General features: G+C 36.5%; 2 protein-coding genes across 6 annotated transcripts in view; one reads left to right on the forward strand and one right to left on the reverse strand.

The window, feature by feature from the left end:
* The window catches only part of LOC127500900 (solute carrier family 66 member 2), a 43,628-nt gene extending 30,519 nt beyond the window's left edge, over positions 1 to 13,109 (forward strand). For all 3 annotated transcript variants that reach the window (XM_051872496.1, XM_051872499.1, XM_051872497.1), the window contains one exon: positions 11,027 to 13,109. In XM_051872496.1, coding sequence (XP_051728456.1) covers positions 11,027 to 11,234 — 208 coding nt within the window. In that variant the 3' untranslated portion in view covers positions 11,235 to 13,109. The remainder of the gene's footprint in view (positions 1 to 11,026) is intronic.
* A 1,632-nt stretch (positions 13,110 to 14,741) lies between these two features.
* The window catches only part of kcng2 (potassium voltage-gated channel, subfamily G, member 2), a 141,484-nt gene continuing 134,926 nt past the window's right edge, over positions 14,742 to 21,299 (reverse strand). For all 3 annotated transcript variants that reach the window (XM_051872491.1, XM_051872489.1, XM_051872490.1), the window contains one exon: positions 14,742 to 17,836. In XM_051872491.1, the coding sequence (XP_051728451.1) occupies positions 17,000 to 17,836 (837 nt within the window). In that variant the 3' untranslated portion in view covers positions 14,742 to 16,999. The remainder of the gene's footprint in view (positions 17,837 to 21,299) is intronic.

A 21,299-nucleotide genomic window follows, 5' to 3' on the forward strand; every position in this document is an offset into this window, starting at 1 on the left:
GAAACGATCATATCAGATTCAGATCTACGCGGTGTTCTGTGCAGGCCCACCACAATCACAGATGATTCATCTACTGGAGACAACCTTGTATTACAAGACTAAATTGAATTAAGTTTTTTCACCGGCTATTTAATTAGATGCTATTTACACTAAGTGCAAATAGCTGTAGATTCTATTTACACTAAGTGAAAATACCAATATATTGTATTTACACTAAGTGACAATAGCAGCATTTTCTTAGCAATATGCTATTTACACTAGGTGAAAATAGCAATAGATTTTATTTACAACATGTAAAAGTATCAGTTTTTTGCAATAAGAGTAAAAAGAGTAAAGAGTAAAGAGTAATTAGATGCTATCTATACTTTATTGGCAGGTACTATTTGCACCTTAGTGTTTTTGTACATTAACAGGATGCAATAATATCTTATTAAAATTATTAAATGGATGCTGCCTTATTGGGAGAATAAAAACCCTTGCTACACCTTCCCCTAACCCCGCAGTTTATTTCCACTTTCATCATTTTCATTTTTATTTAAAATAAACGCGAGCTCGGCCAAAGGCGGATTCGAACCCACGTCGATCATGTTAAAAGACCTTAAAAGGTTTGTGAGCCTTACTCTCTACTGCTGCGCCACTGAAGATTTTTATTTTTTTATTTTGTTCAGCCATTTAATTAATTAATTAAATTTTTAATTTTAGTTTTGTTTTTTACGTTGATTTTGTTCCGTTTTGTATTTTGTTTGAAAGACTGTGAAGGAAAACAACAATTTTAGGAATTAAAAAAGTTTTATTTATAATATTTGTTTTTTTTTGTTTTGTTTTTTAGCTATTCCACCTTTTGTTTTGTGTTTTCTTTTGTTTTGTTCTTCAGCCATTGTTAGTTTTTGTTTTGTTTAGCTCTGTTCAGCCACTGTTAGTTGCTTCATAGTGAGTTGTTTGACTGGTAACTGTTGCTGTGAATGAACCTCTGGCCTCATGTGACTCTGTTTTGCTGTCCATCAGTCGAATGTTAATGAATCGCAATGGGAGGGAAAGTGGTGACCCCCACAGCCAAGTTCATTGCCAGAGTCCTGTTAGTTGAAGTTTGAGAACCCTCAGTGCCTTATTTAGTCAACTGAACTATCTCGCGGCCACCCTGCAATTGTACCCAACTCTTATTTTATATATGTGTTTACTGAGAAGCAAGCTGGTTTGTATCCACAGGCTGCAAACAAACCATTCATTAATTTTTGCGTTCCTGTAGATTTGAGCCTTTAGTCAGGTGCTGGGTGAATTGAACGCTCCCACAAAAGGAAGTTGCCCTCCGTGCTTCTGTCAGGAGAAGCTGTGCAGGACAGCAGTATTTCTCAGCGGTGTGTTTGTGTTGACTGTTTTATGCCGAACACCCTGTTTCTCAGACTGCTGGTGGCGTGTTCATGCCGACATCTGACATGTCCTCTCAGCTAGAGATGCTCAGGCAGGACTTTTGATCGCCTTCTGTTGTTGTACACACGCATAACAAAAAGTATATTTAAAAAATGTATTGTTTTTACCATTCTTTTTTACTTAACTTCACTTCATTTATTTATTCATCTGTTTTTTTTTATTGTTTATTTGAAAGACTGAATAATTATAATGTTCGCAAAGTGTGTTTACTTCACTTTATTTTTTATGGTTTGTTTTTGTTTTTTGTTTTAAGTTTTCATTTTTTTTATTGGTTTGTTTGAAAGATTGTGAAGAGGAAACAACTTTGTTTGCAAACTTTGGTTACTTGTCTTCACTATTTTTTTGTTTGGTTTGGTTCTTTTTTTACTGTTTTGTTTGAAAGACTGAAGAGAAACTAAATTTTGTGGGAAAAGAGTAGATTCAGTGCTTCAGATTACATCTTTAACTAAACAAAATGTTTGCAGATCTTTGAAAGATGTTCAGTTTTATGTAAAGCATTAATATTTTTTTACTTAAAATATATTCTCTTTTGAAATTTACTCTCCACTGTCACAGATTTTTATTTTTTTTATTTTTTTTACTGTGGTTGGCTAACTGTGCATATCAGTAAGATTGTGTGGTCTAAGTGGGTAATTTGTTGAGCAGAATAAAGTTCAAAGTGGACTAAACTTTGTGATCAGAAAAGAAGTCAAAAATCTAGGGTGAGAGAAGGAATGGGATCTGACTGAAATCTATATAAAAACAATCCCTAGATGGGACTTTAAAAAAAAAAAAAAAAACAATTTTGAACCTGGTGTTTGGGGATATTTTGTCATCTCTGCTGCGTGAAACGTGAAATATTGCCCACGAGTAAAACATTAGCAGAAGACGGAAGGCTAGCAGTCAAAACATCAGTCTTACACATGTGATTACATCCATAAAATATGGGGAAATTTGTTTTATCAAATTATTGCATTATTCAGTTACATTTCTTCTGAGTTTTGATGCAGTTTGAGAAATATAGAATCTGATTTGTGTGTGTGTGTGTGTGTGTGTGTGTGTACTTGTTTAACCTACATTGTGAGGACCAAATATCCCCACAAGAATAGTAAAACCTGAAATATATTTTGTGGGGACCAGCCAGCGGTCCCCACGAGGGAAATTGATTAATAAACACATTAGATGATGATTATTTGAAAATGTAAAAATGCAGACAGTTTTCTGTGATGGGTAGGTTTAGGGGTAGGGGTAGTGTAGAGGGATAGAATATACGGTTTGTACAGTATAAAAACCATTATGCCTATGGAGAGTCCCCACAAAGATAGCGAAACCGTGTGTGTTTGTGTGTGTGAGAGTGTGTGTGAGAGAGTGTATGCGTGTGTCATGATTAAAAGAGCACTGCAGTAATCCACCTCTGTCCAGTGCCTTTATATAGACATGCACTACATATTCTGCTATGAGTGTCATCCACATAAATTGCCAACCCCAACAATTACACACAGGAACTGAATACAAATAGCAAATAAAAATTACAATTTAAATACAATTTAATAACCACAAAATCTTAGTTTCTCAAAATGGTTAACAGAAATAAGCAACAAAAACCATCCTATTCAATTTACAGAATATTAATATTTATCTTTCGTGTCCTCATCTCGACTGTCTCTTGGATGTTAATGTGTGGGTGTTAGTGTGGCATTACCAGCCTCATGTTTCTCTAGAGTCGGTCTGTGAAAATAAGATACCAATCGTTGTTTGTAGTGGCAACCAACATAGTGTTGCAGTGCTGCTATACTTATTTGTTTTTGATTTTGTGTTAGTTCTTGCTCTCTGGTAACTGTTGCTGAAGTCTGGCTTTGTGGCTCAAAGTGAGGATGAAAAGAGGAATTTGTTTATACTCTATCATGGAGCCCATGGCAACCGTCAGCCTCGTTGAGTCCTGATGGTTTCCATGGCAGCTGTTAAGATTGATCACTGCTCTTTTTTTTTTTTCTTTTTTTTTTCATTTAACCACATTGGGTTTGATGGTACGCTCCAACACTTTCCATCTCCAAAACTTTCCAGTTGTGCTTTACATCAGTGCAATTTTTTTTTATAAAAAAATGCAAATATTTATAGCAAGTTTTTGATTGATCGCATGGTTAACATACAAAAAATAAAGGGTTAGTTCACCATAAAAAGGAAATTTCTGTGATTTAATTACTCACCCTCATGTCGTTCCAAACCCATAAAGGCCAGTTCACGCCAGGAACAATAACTATAAAGATAACAATAATGATAAATATATTTGTGTCTACACCAATGAACGATAACGGTCTGTTTATTCTAAGCTCATGCGCTGCGGTTTTAAAGTGTATAAAACATGTTTATGTTGTTCTTGTTGCATTAACACGGCTTTAACCAGCAGATATCCTCAGCATACTATGTTTCGAGTGAATAGCTAGTGTAATCGATCTAATCTAACAGTGAATTTAGCTGATGAAGTCAATATAGTGGAATAAAAACAACACCTAGTCTTTTTCACTGCAACTTCAATGGAAGCAAGACAACATGTTGTCGAAACTAGCGCTGGATACCTGAGGTCATTTTATGTTACACTGTTTGCTAGCCTGGCATAATGATCTCATCTCCGTTAATACTTCTCACCATTTATTCCGAGGGTTTGACCGATTGTTTTCCATATATCCATTTTCTTTAAAGTATCCTTGAAAAGGGGGTTTGACTTGTCAAACAGTGGTGGCTTTTTATCTTTCTTCGCAATGACATCTGCCATTTTAAATGCGCGAGGCCTTAAATTAGAATGGATTCTGATTGGCTGTCAGTGATTTATCGCTCAACAGCCGGAAAAAATAATTCTCAAAGTGATCCCAATGATATAGTTTCTCTATATCGTTATCGTTATAGCTGTGGTGTAAAGTCTGCTGTTCTTTTAGAAGAATTTTTAGAGCTATTATCTTTATCGTTATCTTTATAATAAACTTTATTTTCTATAGCGCCTTTAAAAAGTAGCATCTCAAAGCGATTCACAGAAGAAAAAAAAGAAAACATACAATTATACAAACAATACTTTAAAATAAGTGAGATATAAAAAACACACCAAATAAGAACATACTGTCAAAAACAAGTAAATAAAATATCAATTTTAATATAATCAAGTAAAAGCTACCCTAAAGAAATAAGCTTTAAGGGAAGATTTAAAAACACTAAGGGATTCTGCTTGCCTAATTCGAGCAGGCAAGGAATTCCATAGTCTTGGAGCGACTGAAGAAAACGCCCTATCACCCATAGGTTTTAAACGGGTATGTGGAATGATTAAAAGGCCAGTTTCCGAAGAGCAGAGAGCACGCACAGGTGTATAGGGGGCTAAAAGCTCAGAGAGATAGTGAGGAGCCAAACCATTCAAAGCTTTATAAGTAAGCATGAGAACTTTAAAATCCACACGAAATCTGACAGGGAGCCAGTGTAAAGACTCCAAGACTGGAGTGATGTGATCCCTTTTCCTGGTTCCAGACAGGATTTGGGCGGCTGAATTTTGAACCAGCTGTAATTTATTTAGGGTAGCATTTGAGACCCCAACCAGCAAAGCATTACAATAATCAATGCGAGAGAACACAAAGATATTGATCAACTTTTCAGCCACCGGAAGTGACAGCATAGGACGCAATCTGGCAATATTTTTTAGATGAAAAAAAAATGTCTTTACAGTGTTCTGAACATGGGGATCAAATGTTAAATGTGCATCAAATATCACCCATATATTTTTTAATTTTGTTTATAGTTATCGTTCATGGTGTGAACGGGCCTTAAGACCTTCATTCATCTTCGGAACACAAATTCTTGATGAAATCCGTGAGCTTTCTGACCTCCGATAGACTGCAACATTATTACCACATTCATGGTCCAGAAAGGTAGTAAAGACATTGTTAAAATAGTCCATGTGACTACAGTGGTTCAACCTTAATGTTATGAAGCGACGAGAATACTTTTTGTGCACAAAAATCAAACAAAAATAACAACTTTATTCAACAATTGTTCTCTTCCATGTCAGTCTCCTACGCTGTTGACATAGTGTAAACAGTGCAGTGCTTCCGGGTTCTACGTTAGAATGCCGGCTCATTATTGGCCAGCTCCTGCGTCAACATCACACGCATGCGTTGTGCTGCTCATGTGATCAGCATCAGCCAATACTGAGCCGGTGTTCTGATGTAGAATCTGGAAGCTTTCACTGTGTTTACTATGAGAACAGCGTAGAAGAGTGACATGGAAGAGAACAACATTAAGGTTGAACCACTGTAGTCACATAGACTATTTTAACAATGTCTTTAATATCTTTCTGGGCCTTGAAAGTGGTAAATACGCTGCAGACTCTCTGAAGCCAGAAAGCTCACAGATTTCATCAAAAATATCTTATTTTGTGTTCCGAACGAAGGTCTTAAGGGTTTGGAACAACATGAGGGTGAGTAAATAATGACAGAATTTTCATTTTTGGGTTATCGCTTGTTTCTGCTCCTTTTTTGCATTTGTTTTGATCTAGAGATTTTGTATTCTATCAAAAGTTGCGTAATAGCACCCTCTACCATATAACAGTAAAAACATGGAAAGCCTGAAAATTCCGTCAGTTCCGAGAAAAGTTAATTAAAAAGTGAAAAAGCTTATTGCAGTGCATTATGGGATTGTTTACAGTTGTCTAGACTTTGAGGCCTGTGACTATGGTGCAGCAAAAGCTGTCTGAACAAGCAGCTCACAGGCAGTAGGCTTGTTTGGGAAACATGTTGAGAAACAATCTTTATTTTATGCCAGTGGTTTGTTGTCGCTAGTGGGGGAAACTTCTATATTTTACCTTTCAGCTTTAATGATGTAACCGATCATGACCCTGTCCTCATCATAGCTCACACTCATTAAACTCTGCTGTTATGTGGAGTGTGGAGTGGTTTATTGCTCTGTCACAGGGGCTGATCGGTGTGGCCCTGCGGCACAGAGAGCGCTCTTTCATCTCTTTAGGACGTGCTGCTCTAATAAGCTTTCAGAGTGGCCCTTTTATCAGATGCCATGGATCAGGCTGCCTCTCAGCTTTGCTTTCAGTGTAACACAGAGCAAAACAAAGAACAGAAAACAGTGTTTACCTCAGCTTTCTTCCCGCACCCCCACCTGACTCAATTTCTTTTGGGCAAGAAAAGATTTGTCTGTCTTTGTATTCTGTTTTCTTTTATCTAGCTTTGGTTTGTTTTTTACACCCAGTTGTTTAGTCTACTCATGCTTTTGAGACGGTCGCTCGAAAGATGCACCAGAATAATCTATATCAATGTGTTCCCATAACAACATGTGCAATGTCTACAACTCACTTTCCACAAAATCAATCCTCACTGAGTGTTTGCATTCGATTCGATTTCAATGTTTAAACTCCACTAGGTTTCAGTGAGTTTAGAGGTAGGTGAAATTTTAAAATGTTTTTGAAAGTAGTCTCTTATGCTCACAAAGTAATATTGTGAAATATAATTCAAATTTAAAATAATTGTTTTCTATTTGAATGTATTTTAAAATGTATTCCTGTGATGGCAAAGTGGACTTTTCAGCAGACTTTACTCATTATTCTTCAGTGTCACAAACTTTGACCCTGTACCTGACTGAAAAAATCTGATTATTTAATAGGAATATTGTTTCAGTAACATATTCAACTTGGCCAAATCACAGTCACTCGTGTTAAAGTCAACACACACTATTATACTGATGATGTTATGTTCCTTTCATTCCTTTAAATCTGTTTTACTGCAGCATAACCTTATCATTTGTTTACGTACATTTATGATTCACAATGTTGGGGAAAGTTACTTCTAAAAGTAATGCATTACAATATTGCGTTACTCCCTAAAAAGTAACTGACTGCATTACTTAGTTACTTTTTATGGAAAGTAATGCATTATATTACTTTTTCGTTACTTTTTCTCACCTGGGCTGGTCTTGCTTGTTTGTTTTTTAATAAATGTTTTTGGCAGATGTAAAGGCCCTTTCACACCAAAAGTGAAATGAATAATCTTCAGGCTGATCACAAATGTGATGTTTTTCTAAAGTCATTTTTGCTTAGTATGGTTGAATTGGATCATCGAAGGTCAGCAGCAAAGACATTGGTTAATAAAGTGAGATTAAATACATAAAGTATATACAAAAACCGTCATGTTTACACACCGTGCCTCTGCACTTACTCTCGATTTCTCTCAGCATGGGAACAAGAGAGCTGTCAGGCAATACATGGGAAAACAAAGTAACTTGCATTACTTATTTGAAAAAGTTACTTTACTAGTTACTTGAAAAAAGTAATCTGATTACATAACTCAAATGCATTACCTCCAATACAGATGTAGCCAAATCTACAATGAATAATTGGTGTAGTGTGGAATGCTTTTTTTTTTGGAAGTCTAAAGAAAAATGCACATCTTGAATAATTTATTTGTTACGAAACGGCGATGGTGGAACAGATTTATGCAGGTGAAATTACAGTTCTGTGTGAAGTTGCTGATGCATATGGCCGCACAAAGGAAGTTTGTTTATTCTCCTGCCTAAAATGTGAGCTGTTCTTAGTGCTTGAAGTTTATATGAGGCTTACTACACTTGACATCTTAAAAATCGTTCACCCAACGATGAAAATTATTTACTCTGCCTCATGAATTCCGTATGACTTTCTTTCTTGAGTGGAACACAGAAGATGAAGTTTTGAAGAATATCCTGCTCACTCTTTTTGCTGTAATTAAATTTTGTGAGGAGGACTGGGGGTGTCAAGCTCCAAAATGAAAAATCAGCATAAAAGTAAACCACATAACTAATCTGCTATATACAGTACCAAGTCTTCTGCTGCCATATGATAGCATTGATTTACAGTATTTACAGTGAGTTGGTTTTCCTTTGGCACAATCATATGAGAAGTAGCAATGTCCAATTTGTGAACAAATTCAGTTGGAGTTTTTCCAGTGATTCGCTCCTTAATGATTCTTTTCCCAAAACCAAATCAGACTGATCTGAATCTCAACCCACAAACTCAGTGATCAAATTTCAGGGAAGATTCCCTTGTGAAAAAGAAGTACAGTTTAAGGCCCCGTTTACACTAGTGCGTTTTTGTTTTAAAACAGTGTTTTAAAATGAAAAATGATCTTTGTCTACACTGGCGTTTCCACAGCGTTTCAGAAACGATCTCCGTCTACACTACATGGCCGAAAACGCATGTCACATGACTGTTCATGCACACTGGGCACGCGCGTACAAGTGTAAACAGTTGCCTCTTGCGCATGTAGGCAGCTGCAGTATTAAAAAAAAAATGCTGAGTTTAACTGCACAATGGTTGCTAAAAATGACAACAAAGCCAGCAAAGATTGCAGTTCAGTCTCCATGTTATTGTTTACACGGTCGTAAAGGATACACTGAGCGAACGTGGGCAGCCACGCCATCATTTTCAAAAGTCGCCGTTTTAGTCCGTTTATACTGAAACGCAACCCCGGCATTTACAAACTAAAATAGGGTCTGCAACGTTTTCTAAAGTCTCCGTTTTCGAGGTTCTAAAATGCCGCCGTAGGTTAAACGACAGACGTAACCGTAGCAAAACTTATGCGTTTTAAAGCAAAAACGCACTAGTGTAGTGATTTTTTTAGCACACTTAAGTGGCCTTCTATTTCATTAATATTATCTGCAAGTACAATTTCTTAAATGTATACTTTTACAATTAAAATACAAATAAGTGCACTTCTTTTTCACAAGGGTTATCAATTAATAATGACCAAAATTTCTGTCTGTTCTTCACGCAGTCGCATACCTTCAAGAGAATATGAATATAGTATACAAGTCAGTCTCCATTAATGGTAATTCGATGGAAAAGAGTGACCAGCAAATTCTTCAAAATTTCTCCTTTTGTGCTCCATGAATGGAAGGTGGTCCTTTAAAGCTGGACATGTGATCTTATGTATATGTACAGTGGCAAGAAAAAGTATGTGAACCACTTGCAGAATCTGTGAAAATGTTAATAATTTTAACAAAATAAGGGAGATAATACAAAATGCATGTTATTTTTTATTTAGTACTGTCCTGAGTAAGATATTTTACATAAAAGATGTTTACATATAATCGACAAGACAAAAAAAATAGCTGAATTTATTAAAATAACCCCATTCGTAAGTATGTGAACCATTGATTCTTAATACTGTGTGTGGTTACCTGGATGATCTATGACTGTTTTTTTTGTTTTGTGATGGTTGTTCATGAGTCCCTTGTTTGTTCTGAGCAGTTAAACTGAGCTCTGTTCTTCAGAAAAAATCTCCAGGTCCTGCAGATTCTTCAGTTTTCCAGCATCTTCTGCATATTTGAACCCTTTAAAGCAGTGACTGAATGATTTTGAGATCCGTCTTTTCACACTGAGGACAACTGAGGGACTCAAACACAACTTTTAAAAAAGGTTCAAACATTCACTGATGCTTCAGAAAAAAACATGATGCATTAATAGATGGGCGGTGAAAACAGGTAAGTTGTATTTAATTTGTCTTCCGGGAAACATGCAAGTATTTTCTGTTGCTTCCGAAGGGCAGTACTAAATGAAAAAAAAATGATATTCAAGCGAAATAAGAAAAATTTGGACCTCTTCATCCTGTTCAAAAGTTTTCACTCCCCGGCTCTTAATGCATCGTGTTTCCTTCTGAAGCATCAGTGAATGTTTGAACCTTTTTTAATAGTTGTGTTTGAGTCCCTCAGTTGTCCTCCATGTGAAAAGATGGATCTCAAAATCATTCAGTCACTATTGTAAAAGGTTCAAATATGCAAAAGATGGTGGAAAACTGGAGAATTTTTGGGACCTGGAGATTTTTTCTGAAGAACAGAGTTCAGTTTAACTGCTCAGAATAAACAAGGGACTCATGAACAACCATCACAAAACAAAAAAACAGACCAAACCACACACAGTATTAAGAATCAATGGTTCACAAACTTTTCAACTGGGTCATTTTAATAAATTCAGCTATTTTTTTGTCTTATGGATTATATGTAAACATCTTTTATGTAAAATATCTTACTCAGAACAGTACTAAATAAAAAATAGCATGCATTTTGTATGATCTCTCTTATTTTGTTAAAATTTTGCATTTTCACAGATTTTGCAAGTGGTTTCCATACTTTTTCTTGCCACTGTATATGTATTATGTATATTTCCTCTAAAACAAGTGTGAGAAACAAAGCATGGGACCCACAGGTGTTGCAGATGGAGCCAGTCTCTGAGAACACTGTCCAGGCTCAATGTTACCTCTGTCCTTTCCCAACAAATGACATATAATTAAAAACTTCATTCTCTTTTTAAGCTTTAAGAGAGGTGGTTATAAAGACCAAACCCATATCACTCCAGTGTTGCTTTCATGTTCTCTCATTACTGGGATAGATTATGTATTAATTAGATGAGGCAACCTTCACTCATTATTGTTCATACTTAACAAACCCCAAACCATTAGTATTAACTTCTGAGCGTAACTCATCCTGCACTTGCCAGTTCTCTCAATTTCAGTGATTTTGATCAGTCTGCCTGTCTTTCTCACATCTCCAGACTTTAATAACACTCTCTGACTCTAACTCTCTCTCTCACTTCCTGTCCCTCCAGTATTAAGATGGTGTTGATGTGGACCAGTGGAGACACTTTCAAGACAGGCTACTTCCTGTTGACTCAGGCTCCCATGCAGTTCTGGATCTGCGGCCTCCTTCAGGTGTGCGTGGACTTCGCTATTCTCTTCCAAGTGTACTATTACAGCCTCTACCCACAGAAACCCATCTCACACACCACACATACCACCAGCGCCAAGGCCCTATGAAACACCCACATTTATAAAGGAATGTGCTCAAAATCTATATTACAATGTATATGTATGCATAGATGCAAGATCTTTGTACAGTCTCCCAAAAAAGTATTTGCATACTTGAGTCACACTTAAATATGTATGTCATTGCATTAGAATACAAAACATCAAACTATGATGCTAAAGCTTTTCTCACAATTAACTTCACTTTTTGTGCTTTATTTATTTTTTATTAAAACCACTTTTTTAGATTTTATGCAATGAAATGCATGACATTCATACAGTAAGTGTTGCTTAAGTGTTCAGATTATTTTTGGTGCCACTGTATAATTATACGTAGAACCAACCTTTTACATGCAGTATCATAAAGATAGGCAGTTATATTTACACGTTTACGCTTATGAAAACTTTTGCCTTACAGACTCTCAGAATAACCAGAAATGTATCTGACATCAGATGGATGAATGTACAAAGCTTTTGTTATAAGAGATTAATACAATTAGTGTAGTTTTACTTGGAGAAGTTTTTACCTCAGTAGCCTGCTGTAGGGTTTCACGCAGTGAAGGCCAAATGAAGATCACAGGAAGAGTCCTGTTTTGAACCAAAAAAACAAACCAAAAAAAATACATTCTCTCCTTTTGGTAGTAGGAGACAATCCTCATACAATTCACAAATCCACAAGACTTATTTTTGGAGATATGTATAGCAATCCTAGTTCATTTGCATGCAGTCATTTTATAGTACTTAGCATGACAAATTAGGAAATACTCAGATACATATACTAACTTTTGACCCCTTAAAATAACTTTGATAATGTATTTGTGGCATTTTGGGGGTTAATTAAAAATGTATCTGTCTTCAAGGCCAGGTAGTTCAAACATTCGGTCAATCTTCAGCCTTGAACATGACAATACACTGCAAAAAAAAAAAGGGGGTATTTTTGTAATTTTCCAGTAAAAATACTTAAAGATCTTTAAAACAAATACTTTTTTTAAGAAAATATATCTTGAATTTTTATTATTTATTTTTTTTAAAACTCATTATGTTTTGGCTTATACTTTTATGCTTTAAAAAAGAAAAAAAGAACAGAATTAACGATACATTTAATTTAAATTTTATCTTACTGGAAAATTTGACAAATACTTTTTAAGAAAATGTTTATTTTGAAGACTGGTCTGGTGACTGGTCAGGGATGTCACATGCCAGTAAACATTTCTTGTGTTATGAGTGAGATGCTGCTTATAAATATGTTATATATGTAAACGGGTTGAATTGTTTAATGAGGAATAGTTTAACACAATTGATGGCCTTTTGACGTGATATTTCCAATCTTGCTTTGTATAAATGTCATGACATTATTTTTTATCAAGATTCCTGGGATCACAAAAGATCTGTCTACAATAAAAACTCTCCCAATTTAGATAGTTTCCCTTTTATTACTATTTATTTCTATTTTCTATCTTATTCTGTCTTTTTTACCTGGTTGATTCTGAGATATCATGTATTTGACTTCAACTTCATTTAAATATATATTGTTTCTCTTTGTGCTGTATTTTGATACTATAGCTGGTTTATATTATTTTGTTTTTATCTATATTGCCATTATTTTAAACTGTCTTCTGTTTAAGGTTCTTGCCATTGAATGAAAGTAACTGATGTACACTCCGGTTCCCACAGCGGTATATAGGTTTACTCTATCACTCTATACAGTATTGATACAGTTATTGATTGCCTTTTTGGGGGGTGAGGTGGTGTGTGTGTGTGTGTTCAGTGTCTGTTTAGCCAAATGTTCTGTTAGTGTTAAGATGGATACTGTTGGTCACTCCACATATTTTCAAGGAAATGCAACTTTTTATAGCAAGATTTGTTAATAAACATTTTTAAAAAGTCTGTTTGGATATTGCTGTCATTTATATACATTTCAAATAATAGGTGTTCAGTTATTTATTTCAAAGTAATCTAAAATATTTTACAGTCAGGTTCCTGCAAAGATGCATTTGATGTTCCATTATCAAACAATTGTAAATTCAGACATTTAAAAATGTTAATCCATATTCGCATTTACAAATATCAATCAGATAAATCTCTCAAATCAAACGAAAATGTTGTGCCTTGTGCGGAGTGTCTATTTACACCAAGTGCAAATAGCGTTCCTTGTTGGCAAACGCTATTTACACTAGCTCTGTCCTGCAATGTCTGGTTGGGCCACTCAAGTTTAAAAAATGACGCACGGAATTCAACATCTTCAGTGGCGCAACAGCTGCGAGGTTTGCAGACCTGGCTTTTAACGCGATCGATGCAGGTTCGAATCCGCCTTTAGCCGAGCTCGCTCTTCTCCTTTTTCCATCACGTCACATAAAAATGTGTTAAATAATCTATTAAAAGTGTTTATTGGGTAAGGTTAGGGGAACGTGTAGGGAAGGTTTTTATTCTCCCAATAAGGCAGCATCCATTTAATAATTTTAATAAATAAATATAATTATTTATGTACAAAAATACTGAGGTGCAAATAGTATCTGCCAATATAAAGTATAGATAGCATCTAATTAGGCTACTAATTACTCTTTTATTGCAAAGAACTGATACTTTTACATGGTGCAAATAGAATCTATCGCTGTTTTCACCTAGTGTAAATAGCATATTGCTAAAATGCTCCTATTGTCACTTAGTGTAAATAACATCTATTGCTAGGAAAATATGCTATTTTCACTTAGTGAAATAGTAAATAGCATCTACCTTTTTTGTGTTGTGACATTATTGACAGTTTAACACATTTTTTTCCTAAACAAGTGGCATTATTGCTCTGTAGTCTAGCTTAAAGTCTTATAGGCTGTGGACATTTAAACCTGTTTTTTTATGGTATAAAATACTGGTATTGAACCAGTTTCATTAAAATGGAAACCTGAGAGTGCATTCATTATGGCTGTGGTCATTATAGGAGTGTTTGTACTGGAAGCACACATGGTCACTCAATGCCTTTATGAGCACAGGGCTCTCAGGGGAATCAATATGGATGTATCTACCACTGGTCAATGTTATGAGTGTTTCTGACCCTCTGTCACACATATTTAATCGCTTGTAGGAAGAGATGTGCTGGTCTCTCTGATCAGTTTTGACAGGACTCAATTCTAGACTCCTATATTAAACACGCCTTATCTCAGGATTATTTCGATTCATGGACACCCAATCTTGATAATCTGACGGTATCAGATGGTAATACCATGCTACTGAAGGATTACTATAACCATATACCATGGTACATGGCAGTCCAAAGTGCTTAAAAAAAACAATGTCCAAATCATATAGTACGGCAATACCAAGGTACTTTTAGTGCTTTTTTAATATAAAATGGTGAAAATATTCTGCTTCACATTCTTGACTTTATGGGTTGAGTAATTCCATCTGTCCTAATATGGAAAGAGGGAACAAGTAACATCTGTTGAGTTCGAGACCACTTTCCTTTCTAATTAAAAATGACATGTATAGGCCTATATCCTACAAACCAGCTATCACTCAAGACAATTTGAAAATAAGAAACCTTTATTCTTTTAAAGGGTATTTCATTGTGTTTATTACAAGTGGCAGATCCTGAGACTATGGCATCTAAAAGCAGAATTTTACAGAAATATGTTTAATTGTGTTTCCATAAACATAGTTATTGCAAATCAGCTATATAGGAGCATAAACTAAAGTTCAATAGCCTGTTTTGAACAGTGTGACACAATATATGCTCTTTCACCAGAGAAAAGCTCATTTTACCTTAAAGGTTGATGCAAAATAAAATGTCAATCTTCACAGTCATACAGTTTTCACAGGTAGGAGCATCCATCTACCAGGTACACGAGCTTAAATAAAATTCATTCATCACTCACTCTCATGCCATTCCAAACCGATATGATTTTCTTACTTCGGTGGAACACAAAAGGAGATGTTTAACCGAATGTTCCTGCTGAGTTTTTTTGTACGTTTAAAGTGATTGGGGACAAACGCAGTTGAGCTCTCAAATCTCTAAACTGCTGCATATATAAAAGAGGCCAGCTATTAAGAGCTGTACAAGTAAACCTCACTTCCCTGACCTCAAGAGACACATTTAGGGGCTGCTGGTTTTAGAGTCCTTGTTAGCGGGCCCTTCTCCCATGCCGGTTAATGCTGGTTTGAATTGCACTCAGAGTGCAAGTAGGACCAGTTACATTGGTGCCGTGACCCGGAGGAGAGTGAGGTTTAGGCAAGTGGTATATAGCTGTGCAGGTAAACCTCACTCCATTGGCCTCAAGAGGCAAGCTATAGGGGCTTATGTTAGCTCCCCCTCGCTAGACGTCCAGCGAGGAGGAGCGGATGTACAACCACACCTTAATCCTACCCTAACCCTACCCACAACTCTATCTCTCCACCCCATTCGACATCCAGAGAGGTGGAGAGTTCTATCCCTCCACCCCACTGGACGTCCTGAGAGGAGGAGCTGGCCATCATAGACTCTGCAGTGAGTACCACATGGCTTTTAGCGCAGTCTTTTTAGGACACCCCCTGCTATGCCAGTTGATGCTGGTTCGAATCCCGCTCTGAAGCAGTGTAAGACCAGTTACATTGGTGCCGTGACCCAAATGGGAGTGAGGTTTATACAGGTGAATGTAACAAATGCCTGCTAGTAGATAGCTGTGCAGGTTTACCTCACTCCCTTGTCTTCAAGAGGCAAGCTAGGGGCAGCAGTTTCTAGCGACTTTTTTAGGACACCCCCCTCCCCTGCCAGTTGATGCTGGTTCGAATCCTGCTCTGAAGCAGTGTAAGACCAGTTACATTGGTGCCGTGACCCAAATGGGAGTGATATTTATACGGGTGAATGTAACCAAAGCCAGCTAGTAGATAGCTGTGCAGGTTCACCTCACCCCCTTGTCCTCAAGAGGCAAGCTAGGGGCAGCAGCTTTTAGTACTTTTTTTGGAAGTCCTCCTCCCATGCCAGTTGACGCTGGTTCGAATCCTGCTCTGAAGTGGTGTAAGATCAAATACTACATTGGTGCCGTGAACCGAATTAGTGAGGTTTAGGCGGGTGAATGGAATGGAGGCAGCTGTGCAAGTAAACCTCACTCCCCTGGCCTCAAAAGGCTGCAGTCTTTAGTGTCTTTTTTAGCGGAACTGCCACCTATGGCAATTGACGCTGGTTTGAATACCACTTAGGGTGGTGTGAGTAGGACCAGTTACACCTATTCAAAGGGCATGGCATGATGGTTTATGATACATGCAACAACAGGTTGCTTCGTGTCACTGATGTCAAACCTGGGCGTGACACATTTTAATTCTCAATCAAAAGTGAGATTTACTAGAGTAAATTTTCCCTACTAAGTTACTTTTCCCTACTTAGAGTTACTAAGTAGGGAAAAAATAACTTAAATTTTGCTTCTTTTTCTCACACTAAGTTATCATTTGGCTTCAGAAGGCTTTGAATAAGGTTACTATGAGTTGTATGGTGTTTTTTAAATTGTTTTTTGAGTTTATAGTCCCAGTCTCCATTCACTTTGAACAGTTCCATTTGTGTTCTACGGAAGAAAGAAAGTCATGCATTTGGAACATGATGGTGAGTAAATGATGACAGAATAATCATTTTAGGGTGAACTAACTCCTTAAAGGATTGTGCTTTGGACATACAAACCTGTCCATTTCAATGTTCCTTTCCCAGTGTCTATTATTGTCAAGTCACCTGATTAAACAGGTACTATATATGGCCGCTCACCTGTAGCATGTCTTTGTACGTGGGATTTTTCTTTAGTCTTAGTTAGCTGTTTGCATTATGACTTTAGTGATCGCCTGACCTGTGGAACTCCTTGACTTGCCACAGCTAGTGATCTGCGGTGGTGCACACTGACTGCAGTGGTCTCTATGATTCCATGTATCGAACTGTCAGTGTCTTGTGAATCCTCACTGTTTTGGGACTTGGTGCTGTCTTGTGAATCGGGTTTGTGCCGTGAGGCCCGACTCTGCTCCTCTTTTAGTTCCAGGTAGGAGCGTGAAAAAGTGTGAAATATGGATGTGACTGGGAATGCCATGAGCAGGATTCCACTTAGGATGCTGCTGAGTGCTACCACCTGGCCAGGAATGCTGCGTGGAACCATGTCACCATATCCAACTGTGGTCATGGAAATGACAGCCCACCAGTAGCTCCCGGGGATACTGGTGAACTCCTGCTTGGCGCCCAACTCGCTCTCGGCCAGGAAGACCAGAGGTGAGAACAGTGCCATGGCAACGCACAGGAACAGCAGGAGCAGTCCGAACTCTCGAGTGCAGCGGCGTACAGTCAACCCTAATGTCTGTAACCCCAAAGAGTGACGTGCTAATCGCATCACGTAGAAGATCCGCAGCGCTCGAAGAACTCGCAGGACCAATCCCACTTTCTCCAGGTAGTTGTTTCCTGAGCCGGTGGGACGGTCGCTTACAGACAGTGAGTCCACTATTAAAGTGATGTAATAGGGCAGGATGGCCACCACATCGATGATGTTGAGGGGTGTGCGCAAGAACATGCACTTGCTCTGTGTCTGGATGAAACGGAGCAGAAACTCCAGGGAGAACCAGCCCACACACACTGTTTCCAGCACAAAGATGTTGAAGCACCTCTGGGAGCACTCACCCTGATAGAGGAAACACATGTTAGTTGAGGTCAGGGTCTGGGTTTCACATTCTGTTGAATTTCTTGAGTCATTTAGAGTCTTTGTGTAAGGGTCATTATGCAGTATATGTCTCAATATTTTGGATAAAATATACTCTCAATTCAAAAAGAAATCATATTAGTTTTAATTGGTAATTTAATTTCAATTTAAGTTCAATTTCTAGTTTTTTTTTCCCCCCTGTATCCTCAATTTCAGTTTCAATCATGTTAGTCTTTTCTATCATCCCTTTAAAGGGTGAGTTTACCTAAAAATTTTAATTCTCTCATCAAATACTCACCTTGTTACAAACCAAAAGACTATCGTAATTTTCAGAACACAGATATTCTAATAAAACCTGAGATATTTCTATCCATCCATCCAAAGTCTAGATAATCAAAACTTTCAAGCTCCAAAAGGTTCATAAAGACATCCTAAAAGTAACCCATTTGACTACAGGTTTAATCAAAATTTAATGAAGTGATTTACATATTGATATCTTCAGTTGTGTTTGGAAGACAAACAAAAGTCTATCAGGTTTGGAACGACATGAGGGTAAGTAAAAGAATTTTCATTTTTAGGGTGAACTATCCCTTTAACTAACAAAAGCCAATTCCATAATGACAATGGATTTGATGAATTATGTGATGTTGTTGTGTCCTTTGATTTGTCATTATAAAACATTCAATCGTGTTTGAATAAAATTACAGAAATTGGTTTGATATGAACATTTACCAAATTTATCTTTGTGTAAGCCAACTGTCAATCACTTTCTAAACAATGGCTAGCACTTTGTATAACTAATCAAGTTATAATTAATAAAGTTTAAATGTCTGAGCTTGACCAGAGCATATTTCTGAAAGTCTGCTCTACACTTTTATAGAATTTCTTGAATTATAACACAAGCACATTAATTTTAAGAAGTTAGAGAATTTAAAAGCTATTGTATAACTTCAGTGACTTGTGATTACTTGACAAGAGTCCACTTGAAGTCTGCAACTGAGGTACTGCATTTAATTTCATAATAAGTACACTTGTGTCAGGGAAACATTCTACTTTTTGGGTAATTTGTAATCATAAAGACAAAAACAAATGTTTCATGAATACTGAAGACAAGGTTCATGAAAACCAGACAGATTTAATAAAAAAATTTAACACCTTGAAAATACTTTGAAGAGCAGTGAAAGTCATCACTAAATGTGAGAGAGAAAATGGAACAGCAGTGAATGTGCCTAGAACTGGCCACCCAACAGTGTCAGGACAAAAAGAAACGTAATCCTCTGGTGTTGTTCGGTCATTTTAGATTAAATGAATTTGAAATATGAAAAATACAAAAATACAGAGCAATTTTTGGGGGGTACAATCTACAAATCACCCATAATGCAGGAAAAAGCATACAGCAGTGAAGGGGTGAACCTCTAAAACAGGGGTCTCCAAACTCGGTTTAAAAAAAATCTAAATTTTGGTGAAAACTAGCCTTTGATAATCTCCAAATATTTAAATGCAAAATCTAATAAAAGTAAGTAATTATGTCTGAAAACACTGTTCTCAGTAACTAGGGAATACATAGACCTGTATTTATTCATATATAAGGCTATACAGGCATCTAGTGGCTACATCATGGTATTACAGATGATTTTCTTTATTTTTTCACACCAGGTGGCACTAATCTGCCTCCATCAATGGATTTTAAGTAATTTTGCTCCATTTTTAACTTAACTACTGCATTAATCGAAAAGTAGTATAATGTGGTTTTTTTATATAATTTTTTTAAATATTTTATATAGAAATAAATGGTCCATAATTTAGATATGAATATTGTTTAGTGACACAAAAATCCTCACAAAATAACAAATATTAAAGAAAAAAACATTATTGAAATCAAATATAGTGCATTCATTTTATAAAATAGGAATTACTATACGATTAAGGTTTCCGGTCTGTTGCACGAATGTGACTCTCAAATGAAAAACCAGAGGTTTAAGGCAACTCTAAAGGAGTTATGATTTTCAAACTGTGCATGAGGCAACAATATACACTCAGAAATCTAGCCTGAATAGAAGGCTGGAGAGAGGAAAGACTTTAAGCCTAAAATTTGCCCGAAGACATCTTACTCCACAATTCAGATTAGTCTGTCTTCAGTGCTACATGCTAAAGCACACAACACAATAGATTGAGAACACCCCCTCAATGAAGAGCAGTAGTGGCACACATGCTTTTATGCAGCAGGACTGGAAAAAAATGGGGAAAAATTGTAGAGGGAGTCTTAAAAGCATGAACACCAATGATCTGGAATGGCCCAGAAAATGACCAGTTGAGCAACAATGGAATGACATTCTAACATTATAACTTACTCAAACCAGCTTAGCTGCAATTACTGCCAAGGGCTTTCAAGTATTAATATAAAGTGACCACAAAAAATGTGGAGACTTTTTAGATATTTAAAATGTCTAAATGTCATTGCATTAAATACAAAATATTAACTCAAGTGGCATCTGCAAACAAATGCTGTTAAACTTTTTCTCACAACTTGTCACATTCAGAGCAATTATATGATGACTTCTAATCAGCTGGTGTGTGTAGGTGATTTTAAGTGGATGTATTAGATCAGGTTACCTCAAACTGCTTGTAGTATTTTTTGCAAGTGGGTTATATAATGTATATATATGTGTTATATAATGCAGTTCATACATTTTAAGGGATTATTCACCCAGAAATTAAAATTCTGTCATCAATTACTGACCCTCATGTCATTCCTGTTTGACTTTCCTTTTTCTGTTGAACACAAAATAAGATATTTTTATTTTTATCTCTTTTTTTTTTTTTTTTTGTCCATACAATGGAAGCCACACCTGGCCCCTCTCTCTCTCGCTTGTTATAAATACACACAAAAGTACATAAATGCAGAAAAGTTAGTTCATGCATTCATGACCTCAAGGCTAGATTATTGTAATGCTGTACTGGGTGGTTGCCCTGCACGCTTAATAAACAAACTCCAGCTGGTCCAAAATGCAGCCGCTAGATTTCTTACTAGAACCAAGAAGTATGACCATATTAGCCCAGTTCTATCAACACTGCATTGGCTCTCTATTAAACATCTTATACATTTTAAAATCTTGCTAATTACTTACAAAGCACTAAATGGTTTAGCTCCTCAGTACTTTAGCGAGCTCTTAATGCATTACAGTCCTTCACTTCTATTGCATTCTGGCTAGTTGATAATACCTAGAATATCAAAATCAACTGTAATTGGTAGATAATTTTCCTATTTAGCACCCAAACTCTGGAATAGTCTTCCTAGCCTTGTTCAGAAAGCAGACACACTCTGTCAGTTTAAATCTAGACTAAAAACACATCTCTTAAATCTGGCAAACACATAAAACATCATCAATTTCTATTATTCAAATCAGTTAAATGATTGTTAGGCTGCATTAATTAGGTCAACCAG

This window comes from Ctenopharyngodon idella, chromosome 19 (genome assembly GCF_019924925.1).
Source record: "Ctenopharyngodon idella isolate HZGC_01 chromosome 19, HZGC01, whole genome shotgun sequence".
NCBI lineage: Eukaryota > Metazoa > Chordata > Actinopteri > Cypriniformes > Xenocyprididae > Ctenopharyngodon > Ctenopharyngodon idella.